This window comes from Bos taurus, chromosome 1, assembly GCF_002263795.3.
Source record: "Bos taurus isolate L1 Dominette 01449 registration number 42190680 breed Hereford chromosome 1, ARS-UCD2.0, whole genome shotgun sequence".
NCBI lineage: Eukaryota > Metazoa > Chordata > Mammalia > Artiodactyla > Bovidae > Bos > Bos taurus.
In genome coordinates this window covers 136,960,031-136,980,755 of record NC_037328.1, presented here as the reverse complement: position 1 = coordinate 136,980,755, position 20,725 = coordinate 136,960,031, and the positions used below count along the sequence as shown (strand labels likewise).

General features: G+C 37.5%; 1 protein-coding gene across 1 annotated transcript in view; it reads right to left on the bottom strand.

Moving 5' to 3' along the window:
- ACAD11 (acyl-CoA dehydrogenase family member 11) overlaps positions 1–20,725 on the bottom strand; it is a 119,037-nt gene that overhangs the window by 44,358 nt on the left and 53,954 nt on the right. The window contains exons 8-13 of the mRNA NM_001075893.2: positions 20,015–20,121; positions 18,313–18,439; positions 8,015–8,092; positions 7,191–7,329; positions 4,783–4,890; positions 614–712 (exon numbers count right to left, since the gene is read on the bottom strand). Coding sequence (NP_001069361.1) covers positions 614–712; positions 4,783–4,890; positions 7,191–7,329; positions 8,015–8,092; positions 18,313–18,439; positions 20,015–20,121 — 658 coding nt within the window. The remainder of the gene's footprint in view (positions 1–613; positions 713–4,782; positions 4,891–7,190; positions 7,330–8,014; positions 8,093–18,312; positions 18,440–20,014; positions 20,122–20,725) is intronic.

The window sequence follows — 20,725 nt, the reverse complement described above, 5'->3', positions numbered from 1 at the left end:
AATAGATGTTTTCTGCTCTTAAATTAAACATTGCCTAATCAAGACATTATTTTAAGATTACTTTCCTTTTATCAGTTCAGTTCAGTTCACTTCAGTCGCTCAGTCGTGTCCGACTCTTTGCAACCCCATGAATCGCAGCACGCCAGGCCTCCCTGTCCATCACCAACTCCCGGAGTTCACTCAGACTCACGTCCATCGAGTCAGTGATGCCATCCAGCCATCACATCCTCTGTTGTCCCCTTCTCTTCCTGCCCCCAATCCCTCCCAGCATCAGAGTCTTTTCCACTGAGTCAACTCTTCGCATCAGGTGGCCAAAGTATTGGAGTTTCAGCTTTAGCATCAGTCCTTCCAAAGAACACCCAGGACTGGTCTCCTTTAGAATGGACTGGTTGATCTCCTTGCAGTCCAAGGGACTCTCAAGAGTCTTCCCCAACACCACAGTTCAAAAGCATCAATTCTTCAGCGCTCAGCTTTCTTCCTTTTATCAACTATTTCTAAATTTGAAAATGCTTTCAAAGGTAGAATTTAAAGAACTGTGGTCATGAAATGAATAACTATGTATCTTATTATTCTAGCACAGCATCTGGCATGAAGGATCATTATGAATACTCACCACTGCTCCACCATTTCTTGCCATTAATTATGTAGCTGTCTCCATCTCGCTGGATGCTACATTCAATATTCGTGGCATCACTTGAAGCTACATCGGGCTCTACAAATAAGCAAAGGCTGAATTTACAGGCAGGCAGATACCACTGGTTTATAAAAGACACTTAAAGAAATGTGAACTCTCTGATGACAGAGGCATCTTTGTCTTTTTCATCTTCCTAACATTACACATAGTAGGTAATCAATAAATGTGCACTGAGAGAATGAATGAAATATTTAGAACAACTCAGATAGATCAGCTATCCAAACTGTGTTTTTGGCTTACTCAGTGACACATGAGTTGGGTTACAACTCACTTAATCCTCTCTCTAATCATCAAACACACATTAAAAATATCATTGTTTACTTCATACAATGGAAATCTGTACTACATATTTGCAAGCCAGATTTTCCCACCATCAGTTCAGTTCAGTTCAGTCACTCAGTCGTGTCCAACTCTTTGCAACCCCATGGACTGCAGCATGCCAGGCTTCCCTGTCCATCACCAACTCCCGGAGCTTACTCAAACTCATGTCCATTGAGTCAGTGATCCCATCCAACCATCTCATCCTCTGTCATCCCCTTCTCCTCGTGCCTTCAGTCTTTCCCAGCATCAGGGTTTGCATCAGATGGCCAAAGTATCAGTCCTTCCAGTGAATATTCAGGACTGATTTCCTTTAGGATGTACTGGTTGGATCTCCTTGCAGTCCAAGGAACTCTCAAAGAGTCTTCTTCAACCCCACAGTTCAAAAACATCAATTCTTAGGCGCTCAGATTTCTTTATAGTCCAACTCTCACATCCATACATGACCACTGGAAAAACCAAGCTCTGACTAGATGGACCTTTGTTGGCAAAGTAATGTCTCTGCTTTTGAATATGCTGTCTAGGTTGGTCATAACTTTTCTTCTAATGAGCAGGCGTCTTTTAATTTCATGGCTGCAGTCACCATCTGCAGTGATTTTGAAGCCCAAGACAATAAAGTCTGTCACTGTTTCCATTATTTCCCCATCTATTTGCCATGAAATGATGGGACCAGATGCTATGATCTTAGTTTTCTGAAAGTTGCGTTTTAAGCCAACTTTTTCACTTTCCTTTTTCACTTTCATAGAGAGACTCTTCAGTTCTTCTTCCCTTTCTGCCATAAGGGTGGTATCATCTGCATATCTGAGGTTATTGATATTTCTCCTGGCAGTCTTGATTCCAGCTTGTGCTTCATCCATCCCGACATATTTTTTTTTCTATGTACTCTGCATATAAGTTTAATAAGCAGGGTGACAATATACAGCCTTGATGTACTCCTTTCCCGATTTGGAACCAGTCTGTTGTTCCATGTCCAGTTCTAACTGTTGCTTCCTGACCTGCATACAGATTTCTCAGGAGGCAGGTCAGGTGGTCAGGTATTCTCATCTCTTAAAGAATTTTTCATAGTTTGTTGTGATCACACAGTCAAAGGCTTTGGCATAGTCAATAAAGCAGAAGTAGATGTTTTTCTGGAACTCTTGCTTTTTTGATGATCCAACAGATGTTGGCAATTTGATCTCTGGTTCTTCTGTCTTTTCTAAATCCAGCTTGAACATCGGGAATTTCATGGGTCATGTACTGTTGAAGCCTGGCTTGGAGAATTTTGAGCATCACTTTGCTAGCGTGTGAGATGAGTGCAACTGTGCGGTAGTTTGAACTTTCTTTGGCATTGCCTTTCTTTGGGATTGGAATGAAAACTGACCTTTTCCAGTCCTGTGGCCACTGCTGAGTTTTCCCAATTTGCTGGCATATTGAGTACAGCACTTTCACAGCATCATCTTTCAGGATTTGAAATAGCTCAACTGGAATTCCATCACCTCCACTAGCTTTGTTCATAGTGATGCTTCCTAAGACCCACTTGACTTTCCATTCCAGAATGTCTGACATCGTGATTATCTTGGTCGTGAAGATCTTTTTTATATAGTTCTTCTGTGTATTCTTGCCACCTCTTCTTAATATCTTCTGCTTCTGTTAGGTCCATACCGTTTCTGTCCTTTATTGTGCCCATCTTTGCATGAAATGTTCTCTTGGTATCTCTAATTTTCTTGAAGAGATCTCTAGTCTTTCCTGTTCTACTGTTTTCCTCTATTTCTTTGCATTGATCACTGAGGAAGGCTTTCTTATCTTTCCTTGCTATTCTTTGGAACTCTGCATTCAAATGGGTATATCTTTGCTATTCTCCTTTGCCTTTTGCTTCTCTTCTTTTCACAGCTATTTGTAAGGCCTCCTCAGACAACCATTTTGCCTTTTTGCATTTCTTTTTCTTGGGGATGGTCTTGATCACCATAGGTTTAGTATATTAACCAACTTTTTTTAAATTAATTTTTTTGGGAGTATATTTGATTTACAATGTTGTGTCAGTTTCTGCTGTACAGGAAAGTGAATCATAATATCCACTCTTTTTAGATTCTTTTCCTAGACAGGTCATTAGCTCCCTGTGCTATACAGTAGGCTATATACAAGTTATCTATTATATACATGTGTGTGTGTGTATAATGTGTATATGTCAGTCCCAATCTCCCAATTTATCCCTCCCTGCCGCTTGCTCCCTTGGTCACCATAGCTTGTTTTCTACATCTCTGACACTATTTCTGTAGTATCTTAAACAACTTCTAACTGTGCCTTTCAAATTCTATCAGTAATGCTGTCATCGATCTATTTTGCATTCTATAAAACCGGCTCAACATTTATTGTCCTCAGAAAGCTTTCCATAGGACACCTTTAGAAGACTGCTTTACAGCATTGCATTTTAGAACTTAACAGGCTAGTTCTAAATCATAGTAATCTGCATTTGTTAATATGCTGCTCTTTTGAGCAGTATCCTTCAAATAGTTTATGTGTTCCCTTTCTAAAACAAGAGACACTCTTTCTTTAGAAAAGGAGCTTTCTACTTAAAAGTTTTCTTTTTTAATTTATATTTATGGTTGTGCTGGGTCTTTGTTTTGCGCCCCGGCTCTCTGGTTGTGGAGAACGCGGGCTGCTCTCTGGTTGCAGTGCACACGCTCCTCATTGTGGTGGCTTCTCCTGTTGTAGAGCACAGGCTCCAGGTGCATGGGCTTCAGTAGCTGGGTTGCACGAGTTAGTTGCTCTGCAGCATGTGGAATCTTCCCGGATCAGGGATCACACCATGTCCCCTGCATTGGCAGGTGGATTCTTATCCACCGGACCACCTGGGAGGTCCCAGTTTTACTATTATAAATGCATGCAGTGTTATAGAAGGATAATAGATTCTGATAAATTGATGGCCAGATGAAACTTAGTTTAATTCTAACTCAATTATAAAACAATGACTTTGTTTTTTGAGTAAGAGTTCTTAACTGTTTCCTATGTACAAATATACCAAGACCCACTTTTATTAGCATGCTCCTACTTTCATCAGCCCACATGATTATAATTTATAATTTGAGCTATATGACCAACACGGGTAAAAGTTCTATTTTTTTTGATTTATGGCAGAGTGGAGTACTTTTTAAGTGTCAGTATAAAATTATCACAAAGATGAATGTTTCATACACTAAGGTAAAAAAGATCTTAAACGACCTTAGAAGGCAATTTTAAATGCAAGTCAAAATATTATGAAATTAGGTTTGCTGCTACTGCTAAGTCACTTTAGTCGTGTCTGACTCTGTGGGACCCCATAGACGGCAGCCCACCAGGCTCCCCTGTCCCTGGGATTCTCCAGGCAAGAACGCTGGAGTGGGTTGCCATTTCCTTCTCCAATGCATGAAAGTGAAAAGTGAAAGTGAAGTCACTCAGCCGTGTCCGACTCTTTGCAACCCCACAGATTGCAGCCCACCAGGCTCCTCCGCCCATGGGATTTTCCAGGCAAGACTACTGGAATGGGGTGCCATTGCCTTCTCCAGAAATTAGGTTTACTCTGCTGCTAAAGCAGGCTACCAGAAAACATATGGTATCCTCCCAAAGTGGAGGACGATTTTATTCTGCACATTTTAAAATGCCAAAATATTAAAACTGGGCTCACAACAAACACTTTCATATTTCTGGTCACAGAAAAATTTGCCTAAACACAAAGCCACATCCCACATTTCTTTAGTTCCTCCATAATAACCTCAAGAGTGCACAATGGGAGAACGTGACTGATTTGCTCTTACCTGTCATACAGAAGCAGGAGGCAATATTCCCTTGAAGAAGAGGCTCTAGCCACTGCTGCTTCTGTTTCTCACTTCCATATAGGTGGAGCACCTCCATGTTCCCTGTGTCTGCATGTAATGAAGAAAAGCATTAATTTTGCATTTAAAAATGTACTAATATGAAATCCAAACTTTATATAGATAAGAGACATGAATCTTTCTAATATTTACTAACAAAAATATTTTGAAACATAATAGATGAAATCAGGTGTGTTCAGGGTGGCATGGCCATAGACTAAACATAATAATAAATATAATTTACAATGAAGGTATGCCATAAGCAGTCATAACTACATGGCATTTGGTGCCTATTATTCAGCTTGTTCTGAATCACAGACACTTGTCTACTTCATCCCAATGAAGCATGGTTCTAGTGAGTTTTGACTCAATTAGGACTGAGGAAAATAATTTACTGGCTAACTTTTGCCTGTTATCTTGCAAATATACTCTGCTAGGAACTAAAAAGCCTCTTGATGAAAGTGAAAGAAGAGAGTGAAAAAGTTGGCTTAAATCTCAACATTCAGAAAACTAAGATCATGGCATCTGGTCCCATCACTTCATGGGAAATAGATGGGGAAACAGTGGAAACAGTGTCAGACTTTATTTTTGGGGGCTCCAAAATCACTGCAGATGGTGACTGCAGCCATGAAATTAAAAGATGCTTACTCCTTGAAAGGAAAGTTATGACCAACCTAGATAGCATATTCAAAAGCAGAGACATTACTTTGGCAACAAAGGGTCATCTAGTCAAGGCTATGGTTTTTCCTGTGGTCATGTATGGATGTGAAAGTTGGACTGTGAAGAGGGCTGAATGCCAAAGAATTGATGCTTTTGAACTGTGATGTTGGAGAAGACTCTTGAGAGTCCCTTGGACTGCAAGGAGATCCAATCAGTCGATTCTAAAGGAGATCAGCCCTGGGTGTTCTTTGGAAGGACTGATGCTGAAGCTCAAACTCCAATACTTGGGCCACCTCATGCGAAGAGTTGACTCATTGGAAAAGAGTCTGATGCTGGGAGGGATTGGGGGCAGGAGAAGGGGACGACAGAAGATGAGATGGCTGGATGGCATCACTGACTTGATGGACATGAGTCTGAGTAAACTCCGGGAGTTGGTGATGGACAGGGAGGCCTGGCATGCTGCAGTTCATGGGGTCACAAAGAGTCAGACACGACTGATCGACTGAACTGAACTGAACTGAAAGTCCTTGAAGGCATCCTTGATTCTTCCATTAATACCCCAAAACCAACCAGGAATCCTTTTAGCTCTGCCTTCAAAATACAGTTAGAATCTTTCACTTCTCACTCTTTCCACTGCTACTTCCCTGAACAAATCCCTATCATTCATCACTCAGGACCATCACAACAAGACTCCCTGCTTATATCCTTCTCCTTTTGTTAATTCTCAACATGGCAGCCAAAGGAATCCTTTAAAAACTGAAGAGAAATCTTGTCATTCCTCTGCTCAAATGTCCATTTCATTAAAGTATAAGCTGTCATCTGCTTGTTAAGTCCCAACATATAAAGAAGACCCTTTCCCTCTGATATCTTTTACTTTTCTTTCCCTGCCACAATAACCTCCTTGGTTATTCCTAAAATACACCAATCACATTCATGCTTTAAGGCCTTTGTACTTTATGTTCTCTATGTTATGAAAATTCTTACCCCAGATCTCAGCATGGCTGACTCTCTCACCCTCTTTAAGTCTTAACTGAATGTCAGGTTTTCAATAAGGCCTATCCTGTGCCTTTCATCTTAATAATAAATTGTAATACATATTCCCCATCTCTCAGCATTCCAGCACTTCCCTACCTTGCTGGGGTTTTTTCTTCCAAAGAACTTTCCATCTTCAAACTTACTGTAAAATTACTTATTTAATCTATCTGGTGTTTATTTTTGTTTCTTTCTATTAGAATGTCAGCTCCATGATGGCAGAAAACTTTGTGTATTTCATCATCTATCCCGAGTTCCTAAAATGGTACTTAGCATATAGTAGGCAACTGATAAAGAATGAGCAAGTAAGTGGAGAGACAGTGAGGCTAACCAAAAGATTTTAAAACTCTATTCATTCCAACTAACCACAGATACATTTAATACTGAGTCAGAAAATTGGAAATTTTATAATGCCAATCCCTTTGATCGTAACTTCTATTCACTAATACTCAGTGTAATGATGTTTAATAAAAGAATAATACAATGAGAACATTAGATCCATTTTTTAACATTTAAATGAAAGTAACTAAAAAGTAAAATTACAAATTTATAAATCAATGACTTTGTGTAGGAAAATTTCCTTGTCAAAAAATAGAGAAATTGTAAACACTGCTTAAAATATCTAAGAATTATGTTATGATTTAAAATAATGTTGTAACCTGGTGCTTGGCAGTTAAAGATATCTGGAGCAAAAAAGCATTTTCCTGTTTCTTCAGCAATCAAGGCATAGTCCACCTGGGTGAGACCGCTTACAGCTGGCAAAAACAAGTTCCAGAGGCCTTCTGCTTTGGCCATTTCCTGTCAAGATGATGAATATACCAGAGTGACCATAATTTATCACAACCTCAAATAGTTTACCTTTAAAAGATATTGGTATTTATGCCTTTCAAACTTATGAAATTACTTCATCGTATCCTACAATGTGCCGTCATTAACTCATTATAAATCAACATTTTCTCAATGGTTAAATAAATGACTTTTCCACAAAGCTTCCTTATATTTGGCTGAAAAACTAAATTTACTTACTTGAGTGCTTCCTACTGAATCATAGCTATTATAAAATCTCTTCCATTTGAGTATAATTATGCCAAATACACTATTTTGTGCACTTCAATTTCTAACATGTGTTAACATTTGAAAACATGAATTTGGATTAAGTCTATGTGGGACAAATACTCTGCCTCAGCTTCAGTCTCAAGTGAGAGTGTTGATTGTATTTTTAATTTGAATAGCTATAAGAGGCTGTCTTCATTACATATCATACACAACACACTATGTAAATTAATTTGTATATTACAGATTCTATTTTTAAATTTCTTTTTAAAAAGTATACTTGAATAACTATCCTCTACATATATAACAAAAGTTATAATTGATATAATTATCCTCTATATATATAACAAGAGAAGTGACAACAAACTAAGTTCTCAAATAAAACCTGCATATAAATTGTCCAGTTTTAAGGTTCTCTTATTTTTCTTACCTTGAGTTTATCAATTACTAAAGGTTTTTTCCACTTGTCCACTGAATTTTCGTTTTGAACACAGAACTCAATTACCTCCTAAAAGTATAAAAGGATAAAAAAGTTCATTAGTTAGAGTTAATAAAAGTAATGCCATAAGCTGCTAATATCCAAAGTAAATAAACATATTTAAGTGAAAAGCTCTTTTAGCTGCTATTGAATCAGTAAAATTTCTTTCTAAAATCAGACACAGAATTATAAAAAATTTTACATTTTTTTTTTTTTTTTTTGCATATCAGGCATCCTAGCTTTGGTAGAGGGAAGCAGTGATCTCCAATCCCTCCTCTTGCCCTATTTGTGACATTTGGTTTTGCTTCCTGACTCCTGCCTATGTGGCCCATTGGAAACGAGGGCCCAGGCTAAGACATATAATTATATGTGTAATATATAATCATATGTAATATATAGTTATAGTAAATAATACAATATTTTATTCCTCACAAAATTATGCTGCCTTGGTATTAGAGAATTAACTTTCAAAATCCTACACCAAGATTTGAGTGTACCATTTTCAGTAAGATGGCATACTGGATGGTCATAGAATCCTCTCCCAGGGTAATACAACTAAAAATGCTGGGTAAAATATTAAAAATAATTTTAAAAATACATGTAATAATACATAGCTGTGCTGAAAGGAAAATAAGGAAACTCCTCAGAGGCCAAGAATAAAAATGTCTGACTTTAGGCATGAGTGAGCACTGGAACCAAGTTTGTCTGGAGGGTGTAGGCTGATCCATATTAGCCTAGATCCTAATTTCCAATGGGCCACATAAGCAGGCAAAACCAAATGTCAGAAACAGGGAAAGAGGAGGGATCAGAGACCACCACTTCCCTGCATCAAAGCCAGGATGCCTGATCTGCAAAACCTAAGTGGAAAAAAGTAGAAAATAAAAACAAAAAGCTGAATAAGACCATTCACAGGATGGAACAGAAAAAAGAAACATTTCTAACCTGCAGCCTGTCTTCAATCAAGTTTGAGATCTGAATTCACAGACCTATGTGGCCCTAAAGATTCAAGTCAAAAATTAAGTTTACAGTGTTCCTGGTGACAGTGCCTAAAAGTACTGCAGAAGCAAAAGCAAATTCACTCTGGAGGAAAATTCTTTTTAAAAAAAGTCTTGACTAATCCTTGCAGATAAAATTCCATTCCAAAGAACATGATTCCAGAATGAAAAAAACTAAACACTCAAGGTAATAAGCCACCATTAGCAAGAATTAGCAAAAACAAAAGTTTAACAAAATAGAATCATACTCCCAAAGGCCACAGATAGAATAATGATTAAATACAGAATAAAAAGTATTTGTGTCCAATAGATTCCAGGAATAAAAGAAGGAATTAAGAGGCCGACAAAGGACTATCAAACTTGGGTAGACAAACCTGAAAAAGACTGAATACAACTTGAGGCAAAGAAAAACCATAGTAATTAAATTCAAAAACACAATGGCAGTGATTCTCAAACTTTGGTGGGCATCAGAATCACTTGATAAAATACAAGGGTTCAGGCTGTATCCTTCCTCGATGAGTCTCTTGTGTATTCCTATTTTTGTAATCTTAACTAGCTCTCTAGGCAATTCTCACACAATCCAAATAATGAGATACACCCCTCTATGCAAGGTTGAAAGATGGACTAGTTACATTCAAATAATAATAAATTGAAAGAAAGATCTGAAGAAATTACTCCTTTCTTGAATGAAGCACAGAAATTCAATGGAAGGAAAATATGAGTGGTTAAAAGATATGATGGATACAGAGAGAATCATTACTTCCCTTTTCAAATTTGGAGGGGGGGAGGAAAAAAGAAAGAAAAATAAGCATTTACTAGCAAATTCTCATTAAAGGATTTTGATCCAAGAAGGAACATCTGGGTTGTAAGAAGGAATAGTAAATAAATAAAGTGATAAATACAAGGGTAAGTTGAAATTTAACAACTAGCTACATAAAAACAATAACAGTAATCTCTAATCTGTGAACTAAAATATTGGACTATAAGGACATTTTCCAATATTTTGCTCTTAAAACAATGCTGTACTTATTTCCTACATACAGGCTAATAGAATTACTGAAATAAGGCTATGAACATTGGTCAAAACTCTGTATTAAAAATTGTTTTCTAAAATTGTTCCACCAAATTACAGTCATATAAGTAAATATGCTAAAATGTTTCTTTTATTGAAGCATGGCTAATCTAAAACTTCAAGAAGACAAAGGATGGCTCTTTCACAGGCACCACAATGAACAGTACTTGTCATTTCTGTCAGGAAGTAAGTTAAGTTGGAAGACTTCCTGTTTATGGTTGTTACTTATTATAATTTCCATCCCTCATGTTGCCATGGAAATAGTAATGCAATTGTGTTTGATAAGAAATGTGTTATGTAATACGTGTACAAATTCGCATCTGTGACTACCTCTGTTTGACTCTATAGTTGTGAGAAATTACACTATGCCATTTGTCAGTTCAGTTCAGTCACTCAGTCATGTCTGACTCTTTGTGACCCCATGGACTGCAGGACATCAGGCTTCCCTGTCCATCACCAACTCCTAGAGTTTGCTCAATCTCAAGTCCATAAAGTCCATGATACCATCCAACCATCTCATCCTCTGTTGTCCCCTTCTTCTCCTGCCTTCAGTCTTTCCCAGCACCAAATGAAAGTGAAAGTTGCTCATCATGTCCACTCTTTGTGACATCATGGACTGAGGTCCATGGAATTCTCCAGGCCAGAATCCTGGAGTGGGTAGCCATTCACTTTTGCAGGGGATCTTCCCAACCCAGGGATCGAACATAGGTCTCCTGCATTGCAGGCAGATTCTTTACCAGTTGAGCCACCACGGAAGCCCTCCATCAGGGTCTTTTCTGATGAGTCAGTTCTTTGCAACAGGCGGCCAAAGTACTGGAGCTTCAGCTTCAGCATCAGTCCTTCCAATGAATATTCAGGATTGATTTCCTTTAGGATGGACTGGTTGGATCTCCTTGCAGTCCAAAGGACTTTCACTTGTCTTCTCCAACACCATAGTTCAAAAGCATCAGTTCTTTAGTGCTCAGTTTTCATTATGCCATTGATATAATTATTTAAAAATTTGTATTATTTAATAGTGAAAAGTCAAAGTGGAAGTTGCTCAGTTGTATCTGACTCTTTGCGACCCCATGGACTGTATAATCCATGGAATTCTCCAGGCCAGAATACTGGAGCCTTCCCTTCTCCAGGAGATCTCACCAACCCAGGGATTGAACCCAGGTCTCCCATATTGTGGACAGATTCTTTACCAGCTGAGCCACAAGGGAAGCCCAAGAATATTGGAGTAGCCTATCCCTTCTCCAGGGGATCTTCCCGACCCAGAAATTGAACTGGGGTCTCCTTCATTGTAGATGGATTCTTTACTAACTGAGCTATGAGGGAAGTATTATTTAATACTTCTGTTTAAAGTCGACTGATTTGGAATTTTGCAAAATCTATATGTTGCAAAGAGTCGGACAAGATTTAGCGACTAAACAACACAACAATATGTGGTATGGTAGAAGTCAGAATTAAAATAATTTATCCCAAATAATCTTTCTTTAATTCTTAAAGTATGAAAAAATAGTTTATTGATGGAAAAGGAAAACAGAAAATATGCTTGGTGCCTGATCAATTATCCCCAGATATCACCTTTAATATTTAACTTTCTCATTCACTGACAGACACACTGCTTTGGAGTATGTTAGTTCATAGTCTTAAATCTGAGCCTATAAGTAATTTTGCAATATAATACATTTTTCACTTTAAACTTAAGTCTGTTAGAAAAAAAGAAGCAAGAATTCTTCCCTAATATATTATTAGATTCAGTAAAAAATATGACTAATGTTACCATTATATTAAAAGTGTGTTCTCAAGTATGTCATGTTGCTAGTTTCTGTTCTACATGCTATTTTAAGACTTCTTATTCATTTTAAATAAGAAGAATTGCCTTTATTTCATTTCCTTTTTTCTTCCGGTTTTATTGAGATATAATTGACTTATAGCACTGTATATATTTAAAGTATACAGCATAATAACTTGACTAACATACATCATGAAATGATTATCACAACGTTTAGTGAATATACACATGTCATATAGATATAAAATTAAAGAAATGGAAAAAATTTTTTCTTTCACACATAACTGTAAGTTGTATTTATCATGCTGTATATTACATTCCTAGTTATCTATCTTATAACTGGAAGTTTATACCTTTTGATTACCACCAATTCCCTCTCCCTCCCCTCTAGGAAGAATTACCTTTAACATTTTAATGGATAATGGGTTCTTATGTTCTTACTTTATGATATCCAAAGAATTTTAAAAGGTCATTAGAAGAGCATAAATTGAACCTTATTTTTTTCCTGTTATAAGTTGGGAAGATACATAAAGTATTAAGAAAAAATCATCAGGAATCTTACTACTAAAGATATGTAATATTAAGATGTTAGTGTATTAAATGATACAATCTTATTTTCTAGATATGACTGTTCTAGTTTTTATAAATATAGTTATAATCATAGTGGACAGAATTGTATAGGTTTTCTCACCTATTTTGAAAAAGCTAATTACTTTTCCCCAAGCATCATTTCAAATGAGTGTGTTCAGAAATAGGGATTAGTACTGTTCAGAATCATTCTACAGGATAAAACATTTACAGATGTTAGTACAAGTTTTTAAAGGAAGAAAAAGCTCTCATTAGATATACTTTAAATTTGAAAAATCTGCAAACAGAAAATGGTTATGGCTTTCCTTGCCACACACAATGTTGACAAATCTTTCCTTTAAAACTATAGACTGCTTTTTCTAAATTTATCACAAAGCATTTTATTGAAAATTCTTTGTAAATATTTTAGTAGCTGCATTAGATGAGGTTCAGCAGATGTATCATGATCCAATTCGTAACACCTCTTCTGTGCTTCCCTGGATTGCTCATTTACATTTAGGAATGAAAGAACAAGGCTACTTGGTTTTCTCTGCCACTTGACTCTCCTTTGAATAAATCAGGTAGGCTGATAGGCAAGCTGGGGTCTACACCAAATCCCCCACTGGGGAAAAAAAGGTGGAGAACTCTTCTCTGGACCACTAACCATCATATGAAGCCCTGGTTTTTTGGAAACAGATCATCTGCTTTTTTAGAGTACTCTGGCAGCCTTCTGTATGGAGCAATCACTGCTGCTACCCAGTAGTGTTAGAAACCAGCCCAAGCAGCCCACATATTACAGGTTTATTTATCAATCAAATATCTTGATTTCTCTTCCTCTTCTCATTCTTGCTCTTCATAACAGGCAATCATAAGGGGTCCATTGTAAAAAGAAAAAATTGGTTACCACCTGTATTAAAGACCGCTCACTTTGAAATTCTCTTGAAATGTGGCTTTCTGTTAGGGTTTAGTCTTTGGTATGATCATTCTGCTTTCCAAATCCAATTTCCATTCTCTTTTCAAAACCTTTAGTCCTCTGATGTGTACTTCTCCTATTTTTGTGCTTTTAAAAATACAGTTAAAAAATTTATTGTTAATTCAAGGGGATTTTATTTGTCCAAGATTTCAGTCTGCCATCTTCAACTCAAAGTGTTGTATTTTCTTTTTAAAACCTCAAAGTTCAGAATTTTATTTTATTTTTAAAAATTTTAATTTTACAGGGAGTAGAGTTGATTTACAATGTTGTGTTAGTTTCAGGTTTAAAGCAAAATGATTCAGTTATACATATACATATTCTTTTTCGATCCCATATTGGTTATTAAAGAACATTGAGTAGAGTTCCCTATGCTATACAGTAGGTCCTTGTTGATTATCTATTTTATAGATAATAATATATATATGTTAATTCCAAACTTCTAATTTATCCCTCTTCTTCACTTTTCCCCTTTGGTAAACATGTTTGTTTTCTAAGTCTGTGAATCTGTTTCTGTTTTATAAATAAGTTCATAAGTTCATTTGCATCATATTTTCAGATTCAACATGTTAATGATACCATATGACATTTGTCTTTCTGTCTGACTTCTTTCAGTTAGCATGATAATCTCTGGGTCCATTCAGGTTGTTGCAAATGGCATTATTTCATTCTTTTTTATGACTTAGTAATATTCCACATTCAAGATCAGGAGGGGCAGTGGTAAGGAGATACCCTCGTCCAAGGTAAGGAGCAGCAGTTGCACTTAGCTGGAGCAGGCGTGAAAAGATACCCCATGTCCAAGGTAAGAGAAACCCAAGTAAGATGGTAGGTGTTGCAAGAGGGCATCAGAGGACAGACACACTGAAACCATACTCACAGAAAAATAGTCAATCTAATCACACTAGAAACATAGCCTTGCCTAACTCAATGAAACTAAGCCATGCCATGTGGGGCCACCTTAGACGGGCAGGTCATGGTGGAGAAGTCTGACAGAATGTGGTCCACTGGAGAAGGGAATGGCAAACCACTTCAGTATTCTTGCCTCGAGAACCCCATGAACAGTATGAAAGGGAAAATGATAGGATACTGAAAGAGGAATTCCTCAGGTCATTAGGTGCCCAATATGCTACTGGAGATCAGTGGAGAAATAACTCCAGAAAGAATAAAGGGATGGAGCCAAAGCAAAAACAATACCCAGTTGTGGATGTGACTGGTGACAGAAGAAGGTCTGATGCTGTAAAGAGCAATATTGCATAGGAACCTGGAATGTCAGGTCCATGAATCAAGGCAAATTGGAAGTGGTCAAACAGGAGATGGCAAGAGTGAACATTGACATTCTAGGAATCAGCGAACTAAAATGGACTGGAATGGGTGAATTTAACTCAGATGACCATTATATCTACTACTGTGGGCAGGAATCCCTTAGAAGAAATGGAGTAGCCATCATGGTCAACAAGAGAGTCCGAAATGCAGTACTTGGATGCAATCTCAAAAACGACAGAATAATCTCTGTTCGTTTCCAAGGCAAACCATTCAATATCACAGTAATCCAAGTCTATGCCCCAACCAGTAACGCTGAAGAAGCTGAAGTTGAACGGTTCTATGAAGACCTACAAGACCTTTTAGAACTAACACCCCGAAAAGATGTCCTTTTCATTATAGGGGACTGGAATGCAAAAGTAGGAACTCAAGAAACACCTGGAGTAACAGGCAAATTTGGCCTTGGAATACGGAATGAAGCAGGGCAAAGACTAATAGAGTTTTGCCAAGAGAACACACTGGTTATAGCAAACACCCTCTTCCAACAACACAAGAGAAGACTCTATACATGGACATCACCAGATGGTCAACACTGAAATCAGATTGATTATATTCTTTGCAGCCAAAGATGGAGAAGCTCTATATAGTCAGCAAAAACAAGACCGGGAGCTGACTGTGGCTCAGATCATGAACTCCTTATTGCCAAATTCAGACTGAAATTGAAGAAAGTAGGGAAAACCACTAGACCATTCAGGTATGACTTAAATCCCTTATGATTATACAGTGACAGTGAGAAGTAGATTTAAGAGACTAGATCTGATAGATAGAGTGCCTGATGAACTATGGACTGAGGTTCGTGACATTGTACAGGAGACAGGGAGGAAGACCATCCCCATGGAAAAGAAATGCAAAAAACCAAAATGGCTATCTGGGGAGGCCTTACAAATAGCTGTGAAAAGAAGAGAAGCGAAAAGCAAAGGAGAACAGGAAAGATATAAGCATTTGAATGCAGAGTTCCAAAGAATAGCAAGAAGAGATAAGAAAGCCTTCCTCAGCAATCAATGCAAAGAAATCGAGGAAAGCAACAGAATGGGAAAGACTAGAGATCTCTTCAAGAAAATTAGAGATACCAAGGGAACATTTCATGCAAAGATGGGCACAATAAAGGACAGAAACAGTGTGGACCTAACAGAAGTAGAAGATATTAAGAAGTGGCAAGAATACACAGAAGAGCTATACAAAAAAGATCCATGACCCAGATAATCATGGTGGTGTGACCACTCACCTAGAGCCAGATATCCTGGAATGTGAAGTCAAGTGGGCCTTAGAAAGCATCACTACAAACAAAGCTAGTGGAGGAGATGGAATTCCAGTGGAGCTATTTCAAATCCTGAAAGATGATGCTGTGAAAGTGCTACGCTCAATATGCCAGCAAATTGGGAAAACTCAGCAGTGGCCACAGGATTGGAAAAGATCAGTTTTCATTCCAATCCCAAAGAAAGGCAATGCCAAAGAATGCTCACACTACCAGACAATTGCACTCATCTCACACGCTAGTAAAGTAATGCTCAAAATTCTCCAAGCCAGGCTTCAGCAGTACGTGAACCGTGAACTTGCAGATGTTCAAGCTGGTTTTAGAAAACGCAGAGGAACCAGAGACCAAATTGCCAACATCCACTGGATCACTGAAAAAACAAGAGTTCCAGAAAAACATCTATTTCTGCTTTATTGACTATGCCAAAGCCTTTGACTGTGTGGATCACAATAAACTGGAAAATTCTGAAAGACATGGGAATACCAGACCACCTGACCTGCCTCTTGAGAAATTTGTATGCAGGTCAGGAAGCAACAGTTAGAACTCGACATGGAACAACAGACTGGTTCCAAATAGGAAAAGGAGTATGTCAAGGCTCTATATTGTTACCTTGCTTATTTAACTTCTATGCAGAGTACATCATGAGAAACGCTGGACTGGAAGAAGCACAAGCTGGAATCAAGATTGCCAGGAGAAATATTAATAATCTCAGATATGCAGATGACACCACCCTTATGGCAGAGAGTGAAGAGGAACTAAAAAGCCTCTTGATGAAGGTGAAAGAAGAGAGTGAAAAAGTTGGCTTAAAACTCAACATTCAGAAAACGAAGATCATGGCATCTGGTCCCATGACTTCATGGGGAATAGATGCTGAAACAGTGGAAATAGTGTCAGACTTTATATTTTGGGGCTCCAAAATCACTGCAGATGGTGAAATTAAAAGACACTTACTCCTTGGAAGAAAGTTATGACCAACCTAGATAGCATATTCAAAAGCAGAGACATTACTTTGACAACAAAGGTCCATCTAGTCAAGGCTATGGTTTTTCCAGTGGTCACGTATGGATGTGAGAGTTGGACTGTGAAGAAGGCTGAGCACCAAAGAATTGATGCTTTTGAACTGTGGTGTTGGAGAAGACTCTTGAGAGTCCCTTGGACTGCAAGGAGATCCAACCAGTCCATTCTGAAGGAGATCAGCCCTGGGATTTCTTTGGAAGGAATGATGCTAAAGCTGAAGCTCCAGTACTTTGGCCACCTCATGCAAAGAGTTGACTCATTGGAAAAGACTCTGATGCTGGGAGGGCTTGGGGGCAGGAGGAGAAGGGGACGACAGAGGATGAGATGGCTGGATGGCATCACTGACTCGATGGATGTGAGTCTCAGTGAACTCCGGGAGTTGGTGATGGACAGGGAGGCCTGGCGTGCTGCGATTCATGGGGTCACAAAGAGTTGGACACGACTGAGCGACTGAACTGATCTGAACTGAAACTGAACATACCTATTCATACTGTAGATAAAGAAATTGGGCCTCTGAGAGATAAACTTATTTGTCCAAGACCACCTAATTTGAGTCAAGAATGCCTTATATAGTCATAATAGTTTTTATCTTTTTTTCACAGCATTTATCATCTCTTAATGCCTTTCTTTCATGCTAAAGTATAAGCTCTGTAGGAGTACAAAGTCCTGTCTTCTTGTTCTTCCTTTTACTTTCAATGGCTTGCTAGGTGCCTAACCCATTACTTGGTACCCAATTATTATTTGTTAACTGAATGAATGAGTGTGTCACATTACTTGTCTACTCTCAGTGAATTTACTGAAACTTAACACCTTAGAACAGGAGCTTGTGAGGGGAGCAGTGGTAGTATCCATGTACAGTTTTAAATGATACACAAAATTTCCTGGGTATGCCCTTTTTGTTTAACATAAAGTCCTTTTAATTTTCAAAAGGGCTCATAAAGCAAAAAAAGGCTGAAAGTCACTGCCTTAGGAAAAGATGCTCAAAGTAATGTTTTACTCTATTCAAAGATCTTAACTTTACAGGCAGCTAATTCCCTTTGACTTAGTTTTACTTCTACAGATTTATGTGGCATCCCCTTGGCATATTATAGAAGCTGGGAATTTTTCGGGATTAGGCTCTGTAGCAGTTCAGTGCTAAGGTGAGAAGGGGCATCTAGGTAAGGACTGACTGCAAAGAAATGATAGCAGGGTACTCCTAGAAGAAGAGAGAAAAGAAGTAATTCATCAGTAGTCTTGAAGCACAAATACATTCTGTTTACTTATAGTATACTTACCTTTTCCACTGGGAGGATATGTTGTTTCATGAACTGCTTCACCCTAGTAAGAACTTCTTGACCTGTCCTAGTCTGTACAAACAATTGACGTGTAGTATCAGTCTGTGAATATGCAGTGCTGAAAGATCTTTATTTAAAAAAAGATTACAAAGAAAGAAAAAAGTTACAAAGATGTCCAAAATTATTATTACAGATTTCTGAATAGAATGTGAAGTCTTCCCCCAATTCCCCATAAATATCTCTCAGAAAGAGCTTCCATATTTTGGAGCTTTTTTTTTTTAACCTTTCATGGTTATGGGAGGAATGCAGAATCACTTTATTTTGAACATTAAACCTTAGTGCTTAAAGCACTTTTTGGAGAAAACATAGCCTGGCATGACCTCAATCAATGGGAGTTTAAAATCTTTATTGAATTCACTCATCAAAATATCTAAACAAGAAGGCAAAGAAATTGGACACAAATAGAATTAGACACTCCTAGTATCTGCCTCACAAATACAACTGCAGGATGTCATTTTAAGTAAGACCTTTAAAGATCATTATGAAGAGCAGCACTGTCATTTGTTATGTTATAGAGATCACAAATATTCATGTATAAGATGAAGTGTAAAATACAATGGTCCTAAGGTGATGTCAGGCTTCCCTGGTGGCTCAGGTGGTAAAGAATCTGCCTATAATGCAGGAGCTTTGGGTTCAGTCCTTGGGTAGGGAAGTTCTCCTGGAGAAGGAAATGGCAACCCACTCCAGTATTTTTGTGTGGAAAATTCCATGGACAGAGAAGCCTGGAGGGCTACAGTCCTTGGGGTCGTAAAGAGTCAGACACACAGAGCAACTAACACTTGCACTTCCAAGGTGATGTCATGGAAACTTGTGGCTTGGGCAAAATTTCCAGGGGCAACATCATTCATGCATTCAGTAAGTACTATTTACCACACTTTTTTTTTTTTCTCTAACTTTTATTTTACATTGGAGAGTAGTTGGTTTACAATGTGTTAGTTTCAGGTATACCAAAGTGATTCAATTATACATATACATATAGTTATTCTTTTTCAGATGTTTTTTCCCCATAAAGCTTATGGGAATATTGAATAGAGTTCCTTCCATTATACAGTAGGTTCTTGTTGATCATCTATTTTATATATTGTAGTGTGTATATGTTAATCTCAGTCCCCTAATTTACCCTCCCCTTGCATCACACCTGTTAGATGGAGGTATGGTTTGAAAAAGTGTATTAGATGCATCAGAAGTGCCTCACTAATGGACATATGAATTAAAAGATGCCTAAATGTCTCAGTACAGTTTAATGCAATTTGATGATGGAAGAGAGCAACAGTTTTAGACTTAATAAATCATAAGATATAAATTATCTTATATAATACATAATTTTAAATAGGTATATGTAAGTAACAAACATTAGAAGGGAACGTTTCAGAATTTTATCAATATCCTTAAAAGTTTATAATTCAACTTGGCAAAAGAGAAACCTTTTAATATTAAATTGATATTTCTTTATATGTGAAGTCAACTTATTTTCATGCATAAAAGAGATTTACTAAAAAAAAAAAAGAATAACCATGGTTGGCAGCGGTAATCTTTGTGTTGTAAGCAATAAAAACAATCCCTATCCTTCTAAAGCTTATGACCCTCACATACCTAATAAAGGCTCTATTTGAGTTAAACACGGAATCTATATTTTGCTTACCTTTTTGAGAGCCGCAATCCAGTTTCTGCCAGAGGTTGCACAACATTGGCATACTGAAAGCTATTTTCAGATGCATTATTTCCCAGAAGATATCTATGATAAATTCCCTATAAGTAAATTAACATAAAGTGATTAAAATTCAATGAAAACTATTCTTCAGCTATCCAGTGTTCCCAGTTTTCCAGCTATGTGAATCACTAAACTTACAAAGTACTAAGATATAAATCAGACTATCAATTCTATTAATTTACATGCAGGAAAAATCATGCCACTCCAAATGAAAGTATTACACGCTTATCATCTGGTTAACATACTCTCATCATAACAGAATTATAGCTGGAAATCAAACCAAACTTCAAAATTACTTCAGCAGTTACCAAAGATACCAAATTGGCAAGTTATATCATCTCTAAAGATCACTGTTCTACCTTCATAGTAGAGAAAAAAAAAAAACTAAAGAAATAAAAATAAAATTAAAAATTATAAAACCAAAAAGAAGACAATGAAATGACTTCTAAGAATATTTTATCTCATTTTTTTGGACCTTTAATTTAGGTGAAACTATTCTCCTTTGACAGAGAAGGTGATGGCACCCCACTCCAGTACTCTTGCCTGGAAAATCCCATGGACGGAGGAGCCTGGTAGGTTGCAGTCCATGGGGTGGGAAAGAGTCCGATAAGACTTCACTTTCACTTTTCACTTTCATGCATT